Source organism: Pediculus humanus, genomic scaffold (genome assembly GCF_000006295.1).
Source record: "Pediculus humanus corporis 1103172107995 genomic scaffold, whole genome shotgun sequence".
NCBI lineage: Eukaryota > Metazoa > Arthropoda > Insecta > Psocodea > Pediculidae > Pediculus > Pediculus humanus.
In genome coordinates this window covers 17074-39332 of record NW_002987567.1, presented here as the reverse complement: position 1 = coordinate 39332, position 22259 = coordinate 17074, and the positions used below count along the sequence as shown (strand labels likewise).

General features: G+C 27.0%; 3 protein-coding genes across 3 annotated transcripts in view; 2 read left to right on the top strand and 1 right to left on the bottom strand.

Moving 5' to 3' along the window:
- Nucleotides 1–308: 308 nt before the first annotated feature.
- Phum_PHUM404590 (uncharacterized protein) lies at nt 309–7145 on the bottom strand (the record flags this gene model as incomplete). Its single annotated transcript, XM_002428789.1, has 9 exons — nt 309–511; nt 584–767; nt 1192–1202; nt 2111–5621; nt 5704–6267; nt 6328–6468; nt 6547–6690; nt 6785–6999; nt 7109–7145. 9 exons carry the CDS (start codon nt 7143–7145, stop codon nt 309–311), a joined length of 5010 nt encoding a protein of 1669 aa, XP_002428834.1.
- A 2450-nt stretch (nt 7146–9595) lies between these two features.
- Phum_PHUM404580 (uncharacterized protein) lies at nt 9596–12850 on the top strand (the record flags this gene model as incomplete). The annotated part of the gene is made up of 4 exons (XM_002428788.1): nt 9596–10758; nt 10890–10992; nt 11139–11278; nt 12676–12850. The coding sequence occupies 4 exons, from the start codon at nt 9596–9598 to the stop codon at nt 12848–12850; spliced, it is 1581 nt and encodes a 526-aa protein (XP_002428833.1).
- An 8748-nt stretch (nt 12851–21598) lies between these two features.
- The window catches only part of Phum_PHUM404470 (uncharacterized protein), a gene marked incomplete at both ends in the record, with an annotated part of 1042 nt that continues 381 nt past the window's right edge, over nt 21599–22259 (top strand). The window contains 2 exons of the mRNA XM_002428787.1: nt 21599–21863; nt 21942–22134. Of these exons, the coding sequence (XP_002428832.1) occupies nt 21599–21863; nt 21942–22134 (458 nt within the window). The remainder of the gene's footprint in view (nt 21864–21941; nt 22135–22259) is intronic.

Below are 22259 nucleotides of genomic sequence, written 5' to 3'. Positions count from 1 at the left end.
AAGATAATGAGGTTGATGTTGATAATGATGATGAATCTGCAAAAAAAAAAATTTTATTACACAATAAAAGAAGAAGAAAAAAAAAGTTTCGTAAAAAATTTATTTTGAAAATTAAAAAAAAAAAAAGTTTTTTTTCTTTTAACGACTTTTTGACCCTTGAACTCAATGAATTTTTGTTATGGTGGTACCTTTGTTTCTATTATTAAGGTAATGATTGACTGCGTTTAATGTTGAAATCGGAATCTGAAAAATTTGAAAAAAAAAAAAAATTTTTTTAGAATGACGAATGTAAATTAATAAAGAAATAATTAATTTTGACTCACATTAAATATGTCGTCGAAAAATGTCGATTTTTGCGGTCCTTCAACGACGCCACCACCACCACCTATTCTAACGTTATTAGATGTTTGTACGTTGCTGGTTCCAGAAGATTCCGAAGATTGTACACCGGAAACAACAACAGGTTCGATTTTACCCGATTTCGAATAAGTATGACCGTGAGCGCCGCCACCTATGAAAAAAAAAAAATAAATTATTTCAATTATATTATTATTATTATTATTATTATTATTTTAATACTTACTTTCTGATACGGAACCGCCTAAACCGGCAGAAGCAAAATGTCCCTGAGGTGTACCGGCTTCCGCATGAAGTCCTCCTTTTGCAACATCTCCCGTTAATATTCCACCAAGACCTGCACTTGCCGAATATCCTCCAAAAGATGCTCCGACATTTCCATCTTTACCAACGTAAACTTTAGCAGGTAACTGGACAAAAACAAAAAAATTTGAATGCGTCACTACATCATTATTATCATTATTATTAAAGACCTTTGATCGACTACCCGTCAAACTACATAATATTTATCTTACATAAAAAAAAAAAAAAAAAAAAATTAAACAAAGTCACGATTTGTAAACTTTTTTTATTAACTAATTTTTTCTAGCCGCCATTTTCTATTACAAAATTTATTTTAACAATTACTCGTGCGTTAATAATAGAAATGAAATTTTTGTTTGTTTGTCGCAACAACCACAACAACAACAACCACAATATTCAATTAATTTGTAATTAGGTCAATTAATTAATAAAATAGCATAATCGATGGATTTTCCAAAATGCGTCATAATAATAATAATAATAATAATTTTTTAGTTCTAGGTTGACAAGATTCGAGTACCTTCGATTTACTTGTTCAGGTTCTTAAAGAAAAAAACCTCGTTTCAATTTATTTTTAAATAAATAAATAAATACCTGATAAAATTTACGGATAAAATAACGATGATAATGATGATAAAATGAATTCATTAACAAAAAAAAAACAAATTAAAAAAAATTTTTTTTCGTATTAATTATCGATTTATTGATTTTTTTTCTCTTCTTTAAATAAATAAATAAATAAATAATTTACTTACGGATGATGAAAATTTTAATATTAAAAAAATTGTTAAAATTTGTAATTTTTTCATTATTATTAAAAAAAATTTAAATGTTCTCTCACGAAAATGAAATGAAAAACTAAATTTAATAATAATAATGTTTGTTCTTTGAGAAAAATAAACTAACAAACGAGTAGTAGTAACCGGGTATACACTCAACTCACCTTCTCCTACCACGACTACTACTACCCCTACTACTACCACTACCACCACTACTACTTAAATTTACTTACGTATTTAGTAATAATTTAATTTTATGGAATGGACGTAAAACGAATTTTTGAATGTCTGATTATCTAAATAATACATGATAATTTATTTATTCAAGGAAAACCTTATTCGTACGAGGAAATGTAATTTTTTTTTAACGTTTCATAACATTAATCATAACTTTAATCATAACTAAATTCAAACTCTAAATTCCATTTTTTTTTTTTATGTTGAAATAATTGACGTCGTTTTTTTTTAAAACGATTAAAAATTCCCTTTAAATTAATTTTTATTTATTTATTAATTATTAGTGATTAAGGATAATAATTAGAATAAATTAAATAAAAAGATTTATTATTATTATTATTATTGTTATTATCATTACAGAAAAAAAGGGGGGATGAAGGAGGGGGGAGGGAGGGGAGATGATATTCATGAATCGTTACTAAAAAAATCATCACCCTCAAATGGATCATTATCCCTTGAGAAAATATTTATTGAATCTGATTTTCTTAAAAGGGTGGATGATGATGATGATGGATCTTGTCTCGAAGTTTTCGATAATTGATTTTTAACCGTCGATTTACAATTAATCGATTTATTATTATCGAAATTATTATCGTTCGATTTTTTTTTCGGTGATTTTATGGCGGTGGAAAATGATGGATCGATCGTAGTATTTTTCGGATTAAACGTATTTATTTCCTCTTCCGTTTTACCATTCGTCAATGACCATCGATTCGATTTATCGAATGAGTATTTTGATGACGTGTCAATAGATATTTTATCTTTATCGAAATTATCGGATTCGCTATCGAACCTGAATCGAGTAGATGACGTTTCCGGTTTTTCCACAATACCCGTTTCGGTATAATTATTATCTTTTTTTCCGGGAGGGGGCGATCCTAAGTATCCCCTCATTTTATTCTGTTTAAATTTTTGACTGCTGTTGTTGTTTATCCTTCTGTCGGTTATATCGAATTCGAAATCGCTTCTGCATTTGTTAATAATAACGTCTTTCGGATTACGATTAAAAAATTCTTCTTTTGTTATATTTTTTTTACCCGGGTACGTTTTATCACCGGTTTCGTTAAACGAATGGTTACCGTAATAAGGGCTGAACATTTTTTCATAATTTTTTTTACATTCTGAAGCACTGTTGGGACGTTTTTGTGATGATGTTTCCTTACGGTGTTTACCATACGATCCGTAATGATAGTCTGAACAGTCTTTAAATGGACGACTCGAACCGTAAAGATGTGATTTTTGTTTTCCCGTTCGATTTTGTGGTTCGCTATAATTTTTTTGAAATGACCATATACATTCTTTATCAGAAGCATCAGAATCATATCTTTTCCGGTATTCATGGTCTGATTCGCTTCGTTTCCTACGATTTCCATAATAATGAGAACGTCTGCTTCCTCCACCACCCCCGCCACTATCTTCGCAGTGTTCCCCCCAAGTATTGCACCAATCGTAACGTTTTTTTTGATCGTCGTAACTTTTACCTCTCCAATAATTTCGTTTTGTTGTTTCGTAACTTGCCGACCTATCTTTTTGACGTCTCCAAAAATCATCAAATTCATCTTCGGTTTCGTCTTGTTGCCATTTATCATTATGAATCCACTGTTGTTGTTTACCTTTAGTTTTCCAATTTTTCATTTTTGGTATTTTATCTCTCATCGTCCATAAAGCGTTTTCAAATTGATTATCGGGATCCACGTCGGGAGATCCATCTTCCCGTGAGGATTCATCGCTGCAGATGCTTTCCTTTGGTGAATAATCATCCCAGGATTCGTCGTCGTCTTTCCAACACATTTCTTTACATTTTTTCCTCCTTCCGACATTCTGATGCCAATGAAACGGTATTTCTTTTTCTTCTTCTTTACCGTCCGATGAAAATGGTGAATTTTCGTTTTCGTATAAATTTTCTAGGGATTTTTTTTTCGACGTTTCGTTAAATTCAGGTTTGTCAAATGTTGCCCAATTGTCTCTGAAACTTGATGGTTTCTTTTCGTCGGAAAAATCATCTTCGAGAGGGAAAAATTGACTTTCGCTCGATAATGTTTGAATTTCTTTAGGTTTATCCGTTTCCGAGAGTTTTAACCAGCTGGTGTTGGATGCCCAGTCTCCATATTCCGCATTAGTATTAGCCGTTTGACTCTCCGTTGATTTACTAATGGTGCTCGTTTCTGGTGGATTTCCGGTACTTATAGATTTTTTCGGATCTGATTCGATTTCTTCAACCTCCGCAATTTTTCCACCATCTTCAATTTTTTCCGTTTCTTGAACGTTTAACGAAAGCTGACGTAAAGCTGCATATTTGTCTTCCGTTGGATCTTCCGGTTGTCGAATTTCATTTTCAGAATTTTTAAAATTTTCCGAATTCACTTCTTCACTTTCGTTCTGATTTTGAAAAGGAGACGCTTCATTACATTCACTTTGAATGAGTTCTTTAAAAACTGCGTATTTATCATACGTAGTATTCGATTCCGTTTCCGGTTTAGAAAAATTCGAATCGAAATCGGCTTCGAAAGTGTCATCAACGGTTTTTTTTTCTTGATCTCCACCACCTAAACTCTTGTATTTTTCTGTTAACATTTTTGTCAAGTCTTGCAACGTCATACTGTATATATTTTTCGATGGTACTCCTAACGTGGCCGCCAAATTTTCTAATCCTGCACTATCCAATTGCATTAATTTTATATTTAATACCGAACCGGTTGTGGTTCCTGGAGCTATTTCCGTTTTAACATCCGCGGGCTTTTTCGAACTGGTTTTATTGGAATCGATGGATGTTTTCCGATTAGGTGGAGGAAGTAAAACAGGGAAAAAAGGTTCCGAAGAAACTTTATTAACCGAATCATTGTGTTGTGATGATGACCCGTTGTCTTCTGATGATTTCCCATCTAATTTAACATTTTTTAATTTTTCATTAAAATTAATTCTATCTACTTTATCTTGCTGTACATGATCATAATGTAAAATTCGTTCTTCGCCTAATGGTGGTCTCGCAGGAGGTTTGACATTGGTTTGATTTAACTTTTTAGGGGGTAAGGGTGGAGGTTTTATTGAAAAAACGGCGGTTTTCGCTCTAGGAGGAGGATCGGGAGTCGTGGCTTCTAAAACTTCAACACTCGAATATAATTTAGTCACACTTTTTTCAGTTTTTGTTTCCGTCGGAGAACTTAAAGAAGAAAATTTATTTTTAAACGGGGATTTGAGTACATCCGGTTTAGGACCCGAAGTTTTTATTTCACTTTTTACAAAAGGTTCTTCTAAAACTTGAGATTCGTTTTCCGACGTTTCCGTCAGGTTTTTATCCAAATTAATTTGCTGCGTTTGCTTTCTTTGATTCAAATCATCCAATGAGTTAACAGCCATATTTATTTTAGTATTCGGACTAGAAAGGGAATGAGTTTTCGTATCGGTTCTCTCCGGCGGAAGTGACACTTTAAGAGTCGAACTTGAAAACAATGAAAAAGAAGTCGAGTACGAATTGCTTTCAACGTTTTCTTCTTTAAAAGGCTTAAATTTTTCAAATTTCCACGATGCTTTTTCATCAAATATTTCATCTAAAGAAGGTTTGGTACCAAATATGGGAGAAAATCCCGTTGATGACAAAAAGCTTTCTTCTTGAAAAGGATCCGTTTCTTTAAAAGGGTCTGCATTTTCAAATGGATCCGTTTTAGATGTTTTCCCCGTCAAAGATGAATCCTTTATAGATTCCGAAATCCCTTCAATTTTTCCCGATTTAAGGATTTTGTCGTTCGGGAACTGCGTCGGAAAATATGAAGATGACGCGTCAGCCAGCGTTCCATCAGAAATTATTTCTTTTAATATTTTTTTCGGCGGATTTTTGAGATCTTGAAAAAAATCTTTCTTGTCAACGTAGGGCTTTACTCGACCTGTACCCAACGGATCCAATTCCGTGAACAAATCTGTTTTTATTGGACTTTTTATGCTGTCGTTCTAAATGAGAAAAAAAAGGTAAAAAAAAAAAACTATGTCATAGAATAAATAAAACTTTTTAAAAGGTAAAAGTAACACTTACCGTTTCGGACTCGGGAGGAACGGGAGCGTTAAGAACCGCGGACGAAGAAGTAATTTGTTCATTATTACTACCATTTATTTTCAAATCGTCAAACACGTTATCATTTTCTTGTTCGAACCATTTATGTTCGGTTTTATTAAATTTTCCAGGTTCGGATGAATCCGGAGAAAATTGGCAAAAAAAATTAGCTTTACTCGTTGATGGAACGGATTCGAAAAAAGAAGAATTCTTATCTAAATCCGATGAAGAATTATCCAAATGATGAGGTTTTGTTATAATATCAGATAAAACTTTTTCATTCGACGGTTGATTTAATTTATTTGAAAAAGAATCGTCGAACGGATCGTAAGGATTATCCCTGCAAAGTGAACCGAACGGATCAGAAGACGATATTTTATCGATTTGATTGATTCCCTGTTCTAAATCCAATAGATCCGCAATGGCTTCCGAATCTGGCACTTTAAAATCAGACGACGAATTCGGTTCGTTTGATTTTGAACTTAGGCACCTTGTTTTAAGCAATTGTGAATATTTTCCCTTGTTTTTATCAAATTCGTTTTCATCCTGGAAAATTTTTAAAAAATAAATAAATGGTATTTTATTAAAATATAAAATTTAACTTACTTTTGATAAATGTAACGAATCGATAAATCCCGTGCTTCCATATTTTGTTTGATGTTGTTCCGTATGTTGTTTGGCCATTTCTATTTCTTTTTTTTTTAATTCGAAAACTACTTGAAATAAATCTCTCATTGAAATCACGACCTGAAATTATTTTCAAGAATTAGAAAACAAAAAAAAAATCGGTGGATAATCTACAAAATAAAAGAAAAAAAAAAATACCTGACTCGCCGTTTTATCTGTTTTTATACCGAAAAACCTGTGACCCGTGTCTGGAGAACCAAATATGTAACCGAAAGCTCTGGAATCGGACATGTCTTGAGCAATAAATGAAATTTTATGAACGGGATGATGATAAAGACAATCCTGGAAAGAAAAAAAAGAAAAAAAAAATATTAATGAAATTTATTATTGTTGTTGTTGTTTTAAATTTAATGTAAAAATAATATTGGATAATTACTCCCGTTTTTTCATCCCTTAATTTTAATCCGTCAATGGAAATACTTATTGTAATCCTTTGTTTGTGTTCTCCAGCGGCTCTTATGGCCGTTTTTAAATCGTTAAGAGCATCCTGACACATTTTATCACCTCTTGCTTCGCTCACTTCTAATATTCCAATAAGTTTAGCTTTAAATGTTATCCCTTCTCCCAAAAATCTAGATGGATCATTTTTATCTGCAATATTACATCAATTATTATTATTATTATTATTAGCAACAAACAACATAATTACAACATTATTTTCTTTATTAAGTTTTGAATCATGGTTTCATGTGACACTTACATTTACATGGACTTGTTCTTCTCCTCAAAGTTTGCATGGATTATGATTTTATAATATATATATTATCAAATTATTTGATGTGGTTTTCATAATAATAATAATACTACACTCTTTTTAATAAATGAAAAATTTAACAAACTTAAAGTGAAAAACAAAAAAAAACATTTATTGACATTTTATTGGTATCAAAAAGTAGTAACACTTTACATGTATAATTTCAATAATTAAAAATCATTATTATATTGGTCATTTTTTCTTTTTTTTGGTTTCATTTGATTTGTTTTATTTATTTATTTTTTAAAAAGGCAACATATAAACTGTTATGATAAGTAATTAATGTCACAAAGTTATTAAAAATACCGACAACATGTAAAAAAACATACAATAAATCGATAATAAAATTTTTTCCTTTTATTCATATTCCTTTTCCTTATTTGAAATGTAACCGAAAATACAAAAAACACAAAATGATAATTAATTAACGTAAAAAAAACTTTAATTACGTAATTTATAGCATTAAAAACAAATAAATAACGGTTTACACGACAAAACCAAACAACAATAATAATAATATATTTTAAAATATGATAATTAATTTTAAAACAAAATTTACATTTTTCTAACAATATTCATCCATGAGGTTAATTTTTCGGTTAATCAATAAAAAGGCGGAGAACCTTCGAGTTGCGCGCAAACTTAATTCGATATCTCGATTAATCGATATTTCGCCCACACGCGTAATATTTTAAAATTTTCACTGTAGATGGCGAAGCGATCAATTTCAGTTAACCGAAAATGATTTGAAATATTCCAAAACTATTTTGAAATTTGAAAAAAAAAATCTAATAATAATAATAATTTAAAGGTTTTTTTTGTGATGGAGGGCATTGAAATATAAAAAATATTTACCACAAAAATTTATTAATAATTATTTTTTCCAGAAAAAAATAAAAGGTGAAAAATTTTTATTAAAAATTACTCGAATTTATTAGTTTTATAATGATAATAATTGTGTGTGAGCGTCATTCAATTAATTTGTACCTTTTATAACGTAATAAAATTTTATATAAAAAAAAAAAAGAAAAATGGAGGAAATAAGAAATTAATAAATAAACGATTAAGAGACGAAGAATTTGAAGCTTCTCTGGGTCGTTGTAAAAAAAAAAAAAAAACGAAATCGATTCATGCGTCGCAAAAAGGTTTGCGCAACTTTTTTGTCCCATTTACCTTTTTTTTTCTTTCTTTCTTTTTTTTTTTTTTTTTGTTCCTTTTTGTCTTTAGTTGGAAACAGTAAAACAGTTTTCCGGGATGTGTTGTCAACTCTCAACGGGAAGAGAATTTTATTTTTTATTATTAGCCGGTTATTATCGAAATATTTTACCGTAAAAACTTTTTATTGTTTTTCATCGCGTGAAAGGAATAACAAGAAGAAGGCGGTGGTGGTGGTGGTGGAGGTGGCGGTGGCGGCATTTCTTTTATCTTGAATCTACATTCAACAGGTAAATAAAAGAATAAAAAAAAAAATTTTTTTTAATTCATCGTTTTTTCGTTGCAAAATTATTTAAATTATTACATAATGATGATGATTTAAAAAAAAAATTCTTAATTAAATTAAAATTTAAAAAAATAAGGAAAGGATTAATTAATCCAAATCCGATTTGATAAGATGATTAGAAAAAAAAAAAAAAAACCGAATAAAATTTTTCTTTTTTTTAAACAAAAAAGAACAAAAGAAAATTTTCAATAAAAGGAAATTGATTTTAATTTTTTTTTGACGTAAAAGCAGTAGACAAAAAAAAAAAAAAAAAACGGAAACCTTTTACGGTTTATATACAAAAAAAAAAATTTTAAGTATTTTAAAAAAAAATTTCGTCTTCGGGTTTTTATTTCATATAAAAAAAAAAAAAAAAAAAAAAAAATTTTTTTTGATTTTGCCTTTATTCGCACCTGCGCTTACGCACGATTTCATATATATTTATATAAATATATATTTTTTAGTATTATTATTATTATTATTATTATTATTATTAGTTTAAATACTCGTCGTCGGGCTTTAAGATAAAGAAGAATAAAAAGAAGAAAATTTTTTTGTTTGTTTGTTTGTTTGTTTGTTTGTTACCGACCGAATAAAAACCCACGCACACATTCGCGTTTGTTGTTTTTTTGTGTTTGTGTTTGTTTGTTTTCACTCTTCATTACTTTTTATTTTGTTCTTTGTTTTCAAAAAAAAAAATTTATTTTCTTTTAACCGCAAAAATAATAATAATAATAATGATATATTAACAAAGAAGGAATTATTTTGTTTTTTTTTCGCAATTAACAATCGTCGTTTAATTATTATTATTATTATTATTATTTTTCGATGTAATAAAATGATTTTTGTTAAGTGAAGTATGTGTGTGTGTGTTGTTTTTTTATGTATAATTTTTTAATTTTAGATGTCACTGAATAAAAAAATAAGGTGCTGTGTTCGGGAAGATAATAAAAATGGCGCTTTTATACAGGTTCGTAAAGATACAGGATCGTACAAACACGCACGTATTTACATTTGTCGTAACGAAAAGTGTTACGAGAGATTTGGAAAGAGACATAACGTCAAAAGAATTTATGTGCGGGTATCAAAAATGGGCAATAACATTTTCTCGTACGGATAAAGTATTGGGAGTTTTTTTAGTATGGCGTAATGCATCCGAGGGTATGCGTTTATATATTGATTTTACATTTACCATTCTTAATAGAGAACATTTTAGCGTAAACGAATCATTTACCGGTAAACAAATAAAATTTACATACGAATCACCCGCTCACGGTAATAGAAATTACATACCCGTTAACGATTTATATAAGAGAAATTTTACCGATACAAATGGAGAATTTCAATTGGAATTAACATTGGGTAACGTTCGTACAATTTATGAAACACATTTTCGAGTGCCTCATTCTATTTTCAGTACGTTCGCGTCACAATATCAAACCGATCATCATCATCATCATTCCTTTTCCTCATCATCTTCATCATCATCTCCTTCTACTAAAAATCCATTACAAACGAGAAGTGGTAGCGGTAGTAGTGGTAGCGGTGGTGGTGGTGGTGGTGGTAGTGGCGGTAATTCTAAATTCGAATCGACTTATTTTACTTTTGGAGGATTCGATTGGAACATCACCCTTTATCCCCACTCACACATAGAGCCTTACGATCACGAAAAAATTTCCTTTTATTTAAATCGACTTACCGGTTTCGATCATCAGTGCCGTATCCGTTACGTCGTAAATTTGGGCGAAGGAGAAAAATTGATGGATTCGGGTATTATTGAAAATGTATCCGATATAGAGGGAAAAGTTCAGGGATGGCATCCCCGCGTTAAATTCGAAGATCTCGTTAGAAAGGGAATAATTAAAGTCAGAATTGAAATGATTGCTGCGAATACGATAAGCGAAGTTAATTTTTCATTTAAAACAAATTTAACATCGTCACCCAACATTCATCCACAAAGACTTCAAACGGAAAGTTTGATGGCGAGTCCACAAGTGGCACAATGCTACGACAGAGACAAACAAGGATGGACGTTAAAAACCGATTGTCATTCGGACATGGTACGATTGCATATGGTTTACAAAGATATTCACAACGTACCGCGAAATCATTTGAGGTTCGTAATACATTCCCCCTCCCCATTCCCCTCTCCCTACCCCCTCCTGGGAACCCATTAATTAAAATTTTTATTTACAGGTACGTTGGTTGGGTCGTTTACGTTTTACATCAACATCGAAAAACGGGAAGAATTGATTCGGTACCATTACCGGGTTCACCCTTCAGTCATTACTACGCTCAAGAAAATGCAGACGAAGGAATTATGATCGAAACAAATGTCACCATTAAAGAAGTAATTTAACCTTTTTTATATTAAACCTTTTGTGTCGGGTCAATCGAATACGTGGCAGTAGTGGTGGTAGCAGTAGAAAATACAATATCAAAGAAAAAATTAATAGCGATGACAATGATTTTTTTTTTTTTATTTCGTGGTTTTAGTTAAAAGAATTGGCATCATCATCATTATCAGAAAAAAGTTCAATTCGTATACAAATCGAATGGTGCGAAAGTTATTTACTATTTCAAGCCAACTATCACAAATACGATGACATGTGTCGAACACACAGTTTTCAAATGAGGTAAACATAAAAATTAAATTAAATTTTTTTTTTGCGACAAAATTCGTTCCTTTCTTTCCCCTCCACCTCCACCCCATCTCCCTTTCGAGTCCCGCCGTTTTTTCCTTAAAAAAAAAAAAAATTTTTTACTTCATATTTTATTTAAAAAGGTGAGGGAGGGGGGGGGGAAAGTAAACATTTGTCAAACTAAAAAAAAAAAAAAAAAAACTTTTATATAGAAAAACTTTTGAGTTATTGTTTTAGTTAACGTTTTAATATTTTAAAAAAATTTTTTTTATAATAAAAAAAAGGTAAAATTTTATATATTAGGTTCATTGTTTTCTTATCACTTGTTATCAGTTTTTAAAAAATTCTATATATATATATAATATCTATTGTTTTAATAAATTTAAACGTCAAAAATAATAATAATAATAATAAAAGAAAAAATTTTATTTTTCTAAGCTGTAAAGAATTAAAAACCCTCTCTTTTTGGTTTTAGTTTTTCAAACGAATTTAAACGGCTGGGGGGAAGGGAGGGAGGGGGAAGGGGAAAAGGGAGAAAGGGAAAAAGGAAAATTGACCATTGTTACCATTTTTTTTTTTTTTTTTACCTTTTGATGAATTATATAAATCGACACAAAAGATTAAAAGAAATGAAAACAAAAGACTGAAAGAAAGGAAAATTTTTTTTTATTGTTTTTCTTATCGATCATGCTAGGTTGGTAGCCATTTTACATTTTAATGAATTTATTATTATTATTATTATTAATATAAAAATCGAATTTTTTATTTTATGTTTTTTTTTTTTACCGCGTTTTTAATGGTTGTTTTAAAAAAATGGGTTGACGTTTTGGTTAATTTCCGGTTAACATTCCCGTTATATTCGATATTGTTTGATGATAGCCTTTTTTTTGTGGGTTTTTATAGTTAGGATTAACAGTTAGTAACTAGTTAGTTAGTTAGTCAGTTAGTCAGTCAGTTAGCAAAAACAAGATTTCAGAAGCTGAGATTAATCTCGGAACAAAAGCAATTTTTTTTTTTTTTTTGCAAAAGCCCTCGAGGGATTTTTTTTTTTTACCTGTGGGAAGAGGAATCCTTTTTTTTTTTTTTTTTTTTTTTACCGACGACCGGAAATAAAATGTCTTTAAAAAAAAAAAGTCGGTTATTTCGGTTTCGACGTAATGGAATTTTTTTTTTAAAGGTCGTTCGTCATAAAAAAAAAAACGGTAAAGAAATAAAAGTGAAAATTCACGTACAAAAAAAAAAAAAAAATTGAATAATCAATTTAAATTAAAAAAAAAAAAAAAATTTTTTTTACCGTCGTGAAAATGTCAAGAAGAAAATGGAAAATTTCCTTTTTTTTTTTTTTTTTTTTTTAGAAAAGAAATATCTGCTTTGCAATCGGAAAATTATAGTTTGGAAAGGCAACTTTTCAGTTATCAAAAAAGTATTTCTTATGCTCATTCGAGAAGAACATTTTCCGATGTTGGCACTCCCGAAGGTATAGAAGAAGAATATTTACCTTATTATAAAGAAAGAAATTATTCTTTCGGTGATAGAAGTCTATCTACCGACACGGAATATGCATAAAAAACGAAATAATAATAATAATAATAATAATAATAATTTTCTCTCTCTCGAGTTAATAAATTAAACGAAACAAATGGAACAAAACGACAGCCATGTTTTTTTCTTATTGCATGATGAATTTTTTTTTCATTTCTTCTCACACTCTTGCTTTTTTTTAATTATTATGCCTTTAGTAAAATAATAATAACTTTTATATAATATATATATTAATAATTTTTTATGTACATAAAAAAAAAAATTTAATATTAACGAGAGGAAATAATAATTTTTCTATATGTGTTGTTTCGCTTATTAAAAATTAAATTTAAATTATTTTACTAAGAAAATCTTTTTTAAAACGAGTTAACGACAAACTTTTCTCTATCTCTCTCTCTCTCTTTCTATCTCTATCTATCTCTCTCTATCTATCTCTCTCTATCTATCTCTCTCTCTCTCTTTACACACTCTAAAAAAAGTTTATAAACGATTGATTATGTACATATACATATTTACATACTCTTGCTCGTACTAATAATAATAATAATTTTAAAATACTTTATAATATACATATTATCTCTCTTTGTCTCTCTCTCTCTCTCTCTCTCTCTCATACATATCTCCGATATAAATTTATGGGAAAAAAAAGTGCCTACTATCAACTTGTTAAATCGTTTATAATTAATTAATCTCGAGTTTTTTTAATTTTTTAATTTTTTTTTATTGTTTAAACAATTAAAAACTTACTGTTATTATTATTATTATTATTATTTCGTTAATTTTACACTTAACATAATTTTTTAATAATAATAATAATAATAATCGTGTAAATATATATATATATATATAATTAATAATATCGTATAAATTTTGTATGTTGCTGGATGTTGTTTTGTCTCTGCTTTAAATTTAACAACTCGAATTTATTTATTTATTTATTTACTTATTAAAAAAAAAATGTCGTCGCGCGTTGCTTTGATTCCCCTATTATTATTATTATTATTATCATTATTAATAAAAACATTTTTATTTAAACGAAAAAGAACTGAAACTATTTTTTAAAAAATGTCACTTATCACTTAAGTGCCATAAAAATAAAAAAAAAATTACTAATAATAATAATAATACCGTTCTTATGTAAATGATAATAATAATAATAATTTATTAAAATTTTCATTTTTTTTTGTGTCGTTTATAAAAAATTTTGCTGCTGAAAATTATCATAAATGTAAAAAAAAAAAAAAAAAAATTTTTAAGTGTACTTTTGCTAATGTTAACTTCTATCTCAAGGGAGCCGAGCTTTATTAGATGATAAAAAAAAACTAGTCTCATCTGTACATATTATTATTATTATTATCATTATTATCATTATAAGGTCGATGCTATATTTTATTATATTTAATATATATTATAAATGTAATAATAATAATAATCATTCATATCAATTTGCTTATTTAAAAAAAAAAAAAAAAAAAGAAAAAAAATTTTTTTGTAAAATTATCACCTTTGTAAATTTATTTATTTATTAATTTTTTTTTGGTCGCCATTTTGTTTTTTTTCGTTTCTTCTTAACATCCGTCCTATTTTTCTATCGTAAAAAAAAATATAATAATAATAATACTAATTTTTTTTTCCGAACTGACCAACGGAAAACCAGTTTTAATGCTTTTCTTTGTAAAAAGGTTTAAAAATATTATCATTATTATTAAATACGTATTTTTTAAAAAAATTTACGCACATATGTAATTATAGGCAATATAATTTAGAATGCGTGAGAGGTTTTATCATTATCATTATTATTAAATTAATTCGCTTTAAATTGTCGTAATTAACGAATGATTTTCACCTTCGTATCTATAAATAATAATAATAAATGTTTGCCTTACGCGTAAAAAAAAAATTTTTTTTTGAGGTACGAAAACGGTTTTCTTTTAACCGGAAAACTTTTTTTTAAACACAAAAATGACCGTTATTTTTTTTTAAAGGTTTAAAAAAAATATTTACGAATAAATAAATATTATTAAAAAATTTTTTTCGCGGTTTTTAATAACGCCTCACACGGAACTATTTTTCAACCTATAAAAAATTATTATTATTATTTTATTACTTATTAATAATAATAATAATGATAAATTTATGTATGAATACATATCGGGAAAATAACTAACATGACTTTTTTATTTTTTGCCCTAAAAAATTATTATTATTAATAATTGTAAATAAATAATGGAAATTTTTTTTTTTTTTTTACTTTAAAATAATTTAAATTGTATAATAAAAATGATAAAAGTATTAGAGTAGTATAAGGTTGAGGAGGTGGAGTAGGAGGTGGATGTATGTGATTATTTTCACATGTAATCGAATCAAATCAATTTGAATGATTTTTTTTTTTTTTTGTATTTTGCCGACGAATGTATGAATAAAAAAAATTGTTAACTGTATAATATAAATACTTGACCTCGGATAAAATGCCAGGAGGTAGTAGTAGTAGTAGGTACCACCACATGTTTGGACCTTCCTAATTACTATCTATCGGATGTGTAATTACCAACCAAATGTTTAATAGTAGTAGTGGCAGTGGTAGTAGTAGTAGTAGTAGTAGTAGCAGTATACTTTTCTCATTTTCAATCGCGTTTATGTTGTCCTAGTCTCGACGAAATAAATATATATATAAAAAAAAAAGTAGATAAATTGCCTTTTCACTTAGGTCATAAAAAAATAAAAAAAAAAAAATCATAAAAAAAATTTTTTTTTTGGAGCATAAAAATGTCTTCTTCATCTCCCCCTTCTCCCCCTCCTCTCCCTTCTCCTCCCCCCTTCTTCTTTTTAGTGTTAATCATTTAATTATAAACATTTTTTTTTTTTTTGTTTATTTAATTCATTTGAACTAATGGTATAATTTTTTACGATCCAAACGAAATCCATCGTAAATTGCTACTTTTCTAGGATGTTGTAAAAATACCTGGAATTGGGGGGGGAGGGGGAGAGGAGGAGAAGCAAAGTAAAATTACAAGTTTTTTTATTCCAGATAATAATAATGATAATAATAAACTAATTTTTGCTTACATGGAAAATCCAGTTTGTTGTTGTTGTTGTTTAGTTAATACCAGGTTTATTTTTTTTTTGCAAAACTACTTTTAAGTAAGGTTATTATTATTATTATCTATAAGTAGTTAAATTTTAAAAAAAATCTATTATTAGTAATTTATATTATTAATTAAATTAAAATTTTTTTAGGGTAAAAGCTATAATAATAATAATAATAATAATAACGAAAAAAGATTTTGTAGTTCGTATCGATAAATAATAATTCCATCTCTTTTTTTTTTATCTAATCATAATTTTTTTATCAAATTATTTATCCTAGTTATAGTTTTTCTTTTTAAAAAAATTTTCCTTCTTTAGATAATTTACCATCGAAAATCAATCAATCGATAAAATAGCAAAAAAAAAAAAAAAAAATTTATTATCAATTATCTATCAATCGATTCGATTAAACAAACGATTGTATATATATATGTGCGCGTATGCTTTTTTTTATATAAATCTAAATAAATTTATTACCTATTAAATAAATAATAATAATAATAAATAATTTTATTTTAAATAATATATATATATTTAAATGAAAATAATAATAATAATAATACACTTATTTTCTTGTTTTATGAGGAAATGTTTTTTTTTTTTTTTTAAAACGATTCATTTTATGTTTTTTTATGTTTGGTTTTTATCAAAATCTGTTACACATACATATATTATCATTATTATTATTATTATTTACTTTGTTTTTTTTTTATTGTTACAAAATATTTTTTTTGTTTATGTTTTTTAATGTTTTTCTAGAAAATAAAAATTTTTTAATAAAAAGAGAAAAAAAAGAAAAACGCGTAAAATTTTTTTATTTTTTTATATTTATTTCTGTTTATTTATTTTTTTTGTGCACGTGCGTGTGCGTGTGTGCGTGTGCGTGTGCGTGTGATCAAATCGTAAATTTTTCTATTAAAAATAAAATAAAATTTTTCTATTTAAAATTCGTTTTAAAAAAAAAAAAAAACCATTTAAATTATTTTAAAACAAAAACTCTTATTTTCCTTTAAAACGAAAATAAAATTTTTAATTATTATTATTATTATTTATTTATTTATTTATTCACGTTAATTTTTTTGTTTTTTTTGTAAAATACTTTATCGAATTATTTATTATTTTTAATTTATATTATAATTGTAATTATTAATATTTAATATATATTTTATTTTTATCGTATTTGAAATTATTTATATTTTATTAATAATATCGTTATCATAAGTTAAACATTAAAAATCTCATTAAATTTTAATTAAACTCATTTTCGAAAAATTAATTTATTATTAATAATTAAATCGTTTATTTGAATAAGGGTTGTATTTCGTTATTATTATTATTATTATTATTATTATTATTATTATTATTATTATTTATTGTTCGTAGTAAATAAAAAGCTGTAGGTACTGAACCCAAAAAGGCCCCCCTCTCGAAAAACTCGTTTATTTATTTTTCTATTACTCAAACGAGTAAATAATTTGCGAAAGATTTTTTAAGGTTAACGAAAGGTTTGTTTATGAAAGGTAAGTTATTTAATTGAATGAAATTCGCGTGTGACGTCAATACGCTAAAATAACACTCGAATTATTTATAATTATATTAATAATAATAATAATGATTGATTCGTAAAAAAAAAAAAAAAAAAATTGACACGGTAAACTAAATAAATCGGTTCGTTAAAATAGTAAAAAATCAAGTTATTATTATTATTATTATTATTATTATTATTATTATTATTCGTGGCGATGGGATGTTGCGCAAGTAGAAAGGTCGGTAAATATTTTTTCAGAAGGATCAAGTGAAATGAGGAACCCGGAAATAACGTGGGCCACTTACCTAGAGTTCAAAATATGTTGCAATAAATACCCGGTAAAAATATTAATAATAATAATAATAATAATCAAAACTGGGTTATTAACTTTAAACTAACTTTCGTATAACGAATTTTTTTATTTTTTTTTTTGGCAGTGGTACCAACTATATCCCATTGTTTAAACATTCGTGATTTAAATCATTTATATTATTATTCTACTACTAAATTTGTTTCGAATGATTTATTATTATTATTATTATTTAGAGTATTTGAATTATTTATAACAGTTAAAAACTTATTGGAAAGTAACTGAATTTTTTTGTTTTATAAACATTGTAAACAATTTGTTTATTTTTTTTTTTTGTTTAATTTAATAAAAAATAAAAATTTTGATTCCATTTTTTTGTTTTATTTTATCCTTAATATTATGATACCCAAATGTTTAATTTGTTGTTGTTGTGTCCTCATATCAAAGATGATCTCTTTTTTAAGAAAAGACAAGTTGAACGTCTTGCTGTCATCTTTTTTTTTCTTTCTACCTTATCTATTCAATATATTATTATAATAATGGTCAGAAAGTTAATATTTTTTTTTTTTGTTATCACATACATTTTTACATGATCGATAAAATAATTTAAAAAAACAAGCTCTGGGTTAAAAAGTTCATATGATAATTGCAAAGTCCTCTCTTTCTTCCTCTCTTAAATATTATTATTATTATTATTAATTTCGTCATTCGTCGATTGAACTTTTTACCTCGAAAAATAAAGAAGGAAAAGTTGTTTGTAGATGTTAAAAATATTATTAAATAAAAAAAAAAAACTTAGTGAATGAAATGACCCAGGGAGGAAGGAAAGAAAACGTCCCCACCATTTTTATACGAAAAAACCTGTACTAGTATACGGGCGTTAACCCAGTACGGGTACCTGCATCGATAACAACTCACCGATGGTCAATTGGTATTTCCACGTGGTCGGCGTCACAAAGTGATATTTTCACACACACACACACGCTTACGCATATTCGATATGTTAAAATGTTTTTGTTGTTTCCCGTGATTTTTACAAAGTATGGATAATTTATTTATTGGTGAGTCAAAAATTATTTATTATTATTATTATTAATAATCGAAATAAATAAATAATTATTTAATTCGGTGCGTGGAAAGAGTAAAAAAAAATTATTTTACGTTAACTTTTTCTTCTTCCTGTCGTCGTAGTCGTTTTTATTTTATGAAAGGGGGTTGAAAATGTTTTTAACGGGTATCACGTATATTACGACTCGAATTTTTAATTTTTTTTGTTTTTTCGTTTCTTAAAAAGTTAACAAATTTATTTAAATGGCCGAAATACTAAAAAACGTTTGTTATTGTTTAAAAAAAAAAAAAATGTATTCGGTGATTAATTACATTAAATACCATATCGAATTGTTTATGTTCCGTAATAATTAAAAAACCACACGCGCGAGTTCTCACACGTATTTACTTCCTTTGAAACTTTAAATTTTTTTTTCAAATTTATTATTATTATTATTATCATTATTATTATTATTAAATTAAAAAGGAGGGTAAAGTAGAATAATAATTATGTTGTTATTTAAAAAATTAAAAAATGATAATTGTTCGTTCGTAGGTTCGTTTTTTTTTTTTTTTTACACGAAGGTACACGCAATTATCACAAAACGATTCCATCATTTATTTAAATAATAATAATAATAATAAGAAATAATAAAATAACAATAATAATAATAATGATATACGGTCGTTGATCTTTGTAAAAAAAATATCTATTACGAAATTTAAAAAATTTTTCTCTTATTATTATTATGATCGGTTTTTTTTTTTTTTTAATATTCTGCGTACGAATAAATACGTGCACATATTATCCGATTGGAAAAAATTTGGATTCGATAAGCAGAAGAAAATGAAAGATGGCGTCTAAAAAAAATTTTTAAAAAAAGGTTTAAAAAAAAAATTTTTTTTAGGTTATCAGAGCGCAAAAATTAACGCCTCTTTTTTTTTTTTAAAACCACATTTTTTTTTATAATAAATAAATTTTCTGTCTCTCTCTTTCTCTCTCTCTCTCTCTTTCTCTTTCTCAATCGTTTTAAAAAAAACTGGAACGTCGAATTAAATATAAAATAATAAATAAAAATTCGTTAAAATTTTTTTTTTTTTGGATTAACTGTAAATTCAAATTTCATACGATTGACAAACAAACGTTCCTGTCAGTCTCACTCTCTCTCTCTCTCTCTCTCTCTATGTAAAATTTTTTTAAATAAAAATTAATCCTTTTATTATTGACGTAATAAATTCGTACCGGAAATACGTCATATTATTATAAAAATGACATTTTAAATGGACGTGACATACGTCACGAGATTGGGGGAGATTTTATTTTATTTTATTTTTTTTTTTTTTTATTCTGAGGTCAAACGTTTGTTTTTTTCCATAGGCATAATAATAATAATAATAATAATAATAATAATAATAATAATATTTATCGGAAACCTGTTCAACTTCCTCTTTTTTTAATCAAACCGGAAATTGCAAGTTGACAATTTATCAAGAAATTTTTTTTTTAAAAAACCTGTTTGTGAGTTTTTTTCGTTGTTGCTCTACATTTTAACCATAAAAAAAAAAAAAAAAAAAAAAATCTCGTTTTGAATTTTTATTAATAAAGACATTTTATAAAGTCTTCAGAGTCAAAACAACGGATTATTTTAGAAAGAATATCGATTTTATATAAAAAGAAGATTTTAATACTTTGTTGTTGTAATTTTAACGATTTAAAATTATGTAATTATTTCCCAAAGTAATTTGTCTTTTTTTTTTTTTTTAATTTTTATATTTATATAAATATTAATAATAATAATAATAATAATAATGATTAAATATCTATTCTACGTGAAATTTTGTGTGTCTGTGTACTAAAATGTAAAATTTATAAATAATCGTCAAGTTAAGTCACGTTTTCTGTACGCAGTAGAAACGACAGTAAAAAAAAAAAAAAAAAAATCGTGATAAAATTATAATAAATAAATAATTTTATTATTATTATTATCATCACCACCACCACCGCCACCACGACTACTACTACCACCACCAATTACTCGAGTAAAATTTTAAAAAAAAAAAATTATTTAATAGCGACAAAATGACGGTTAAGGATGGCAAAGTTTTATGGATTAAAAACTAGTTTTTTTTAAATCCTGTCTATCATCACCACAACAACTTTTTTTTTTTTTTAATACAGTTATTTCGAAAGCATTTTAAATAAAAAGTCTCGTTCCTTTTACATTTCGCAATAGTGAATGCCACGACATTGAAAAAAAAAAAAAAAAACCTCATACGGTATAAATAAAAAAATTCTTCTTCTTTTTCCCCTCGAAAAAATATTATTATTTTATTTAAATTAAAATAATAATAATTTTTATCCGTTATAAATTTGGTTGCCCACGTGTCTCCGACCTGACTCTCTTATTACCCGTTTACCTAACTACTTAATTATTATTATTATTGCATCATAAAATAAACAGTTTTTTTTTATATAAATTTAATGATTACGTTAAAATTCTAACAGTAAAAAAAGAAAAAAATTTTTTTACCTTTCTTTGGTAAATCTTCATATCGAAGATTTTAAAATAATAATAATAATAATTATTATTTTATAACTTATCATGTTGACAGTTGACATTAAAAATTAAAAAGAGTAATTAAAAATAATTAATTATAATCGGAGGAGGTAGGGGAAAGGGGGGGTGGGGAATTTTGTGTGATTTAAAAACGTCACAAACGATTTTATAATTAAAATAAATTTTTATTTTTACTTTTCCTGAGGTGAGAGAGATTATTATTATTATTATTTTTTTAGAATATGAAGGAAGAATTAAGGGCGCATTTTATGTGGGTGGGTGTTTTGCTAGCGACTGCTTCCATACCGTTAGTCAAAGGACAACAAGGAAACAGCAACGCTAATAAACATTCTCGAGAGAAAAGACTTTTATGGCTGACTTCCGATGGACGTTTGGCCCTACCTCCGGGTACAACACTAGTTATAACTCCTACATTGGGATTGCCATTTGTCAGGTATCCACCTGATGGTTTTCTATCAAATATGTCAATTAGTCTACCGTTTACGAGTGAGTATGTCGTTGGAGAGGTGGGAGAGAGAGTGATGATTAAATAAAAATTTGTTTTTTTTTTTTTTTTTTTTCCAGTACAATTTGATAAATTAGGACTTACCGATAATCAAAATCCTTATGGAGTTTTACCACCGACGCTTGATAGAGGAATGGGTAGAGCTGCTGGAATGATGATTGCCGATTATATTGCCGAACTTATGAATAATAGGAGGCATAAAAGAGAAGTTCCAAAACCGCCATCAAATGCTAATTTTCACGGTGGTGAAAGGTTAATTTTTCATACCTAAAAAAAAAAAAAAAAAAAAAACGAATTAAAAGAAATTGAAAATTAATACATTAATAATTAAATTTATTTATTTTTTTGGAAAAAATTCCAGAGCTTTGCTGTATACG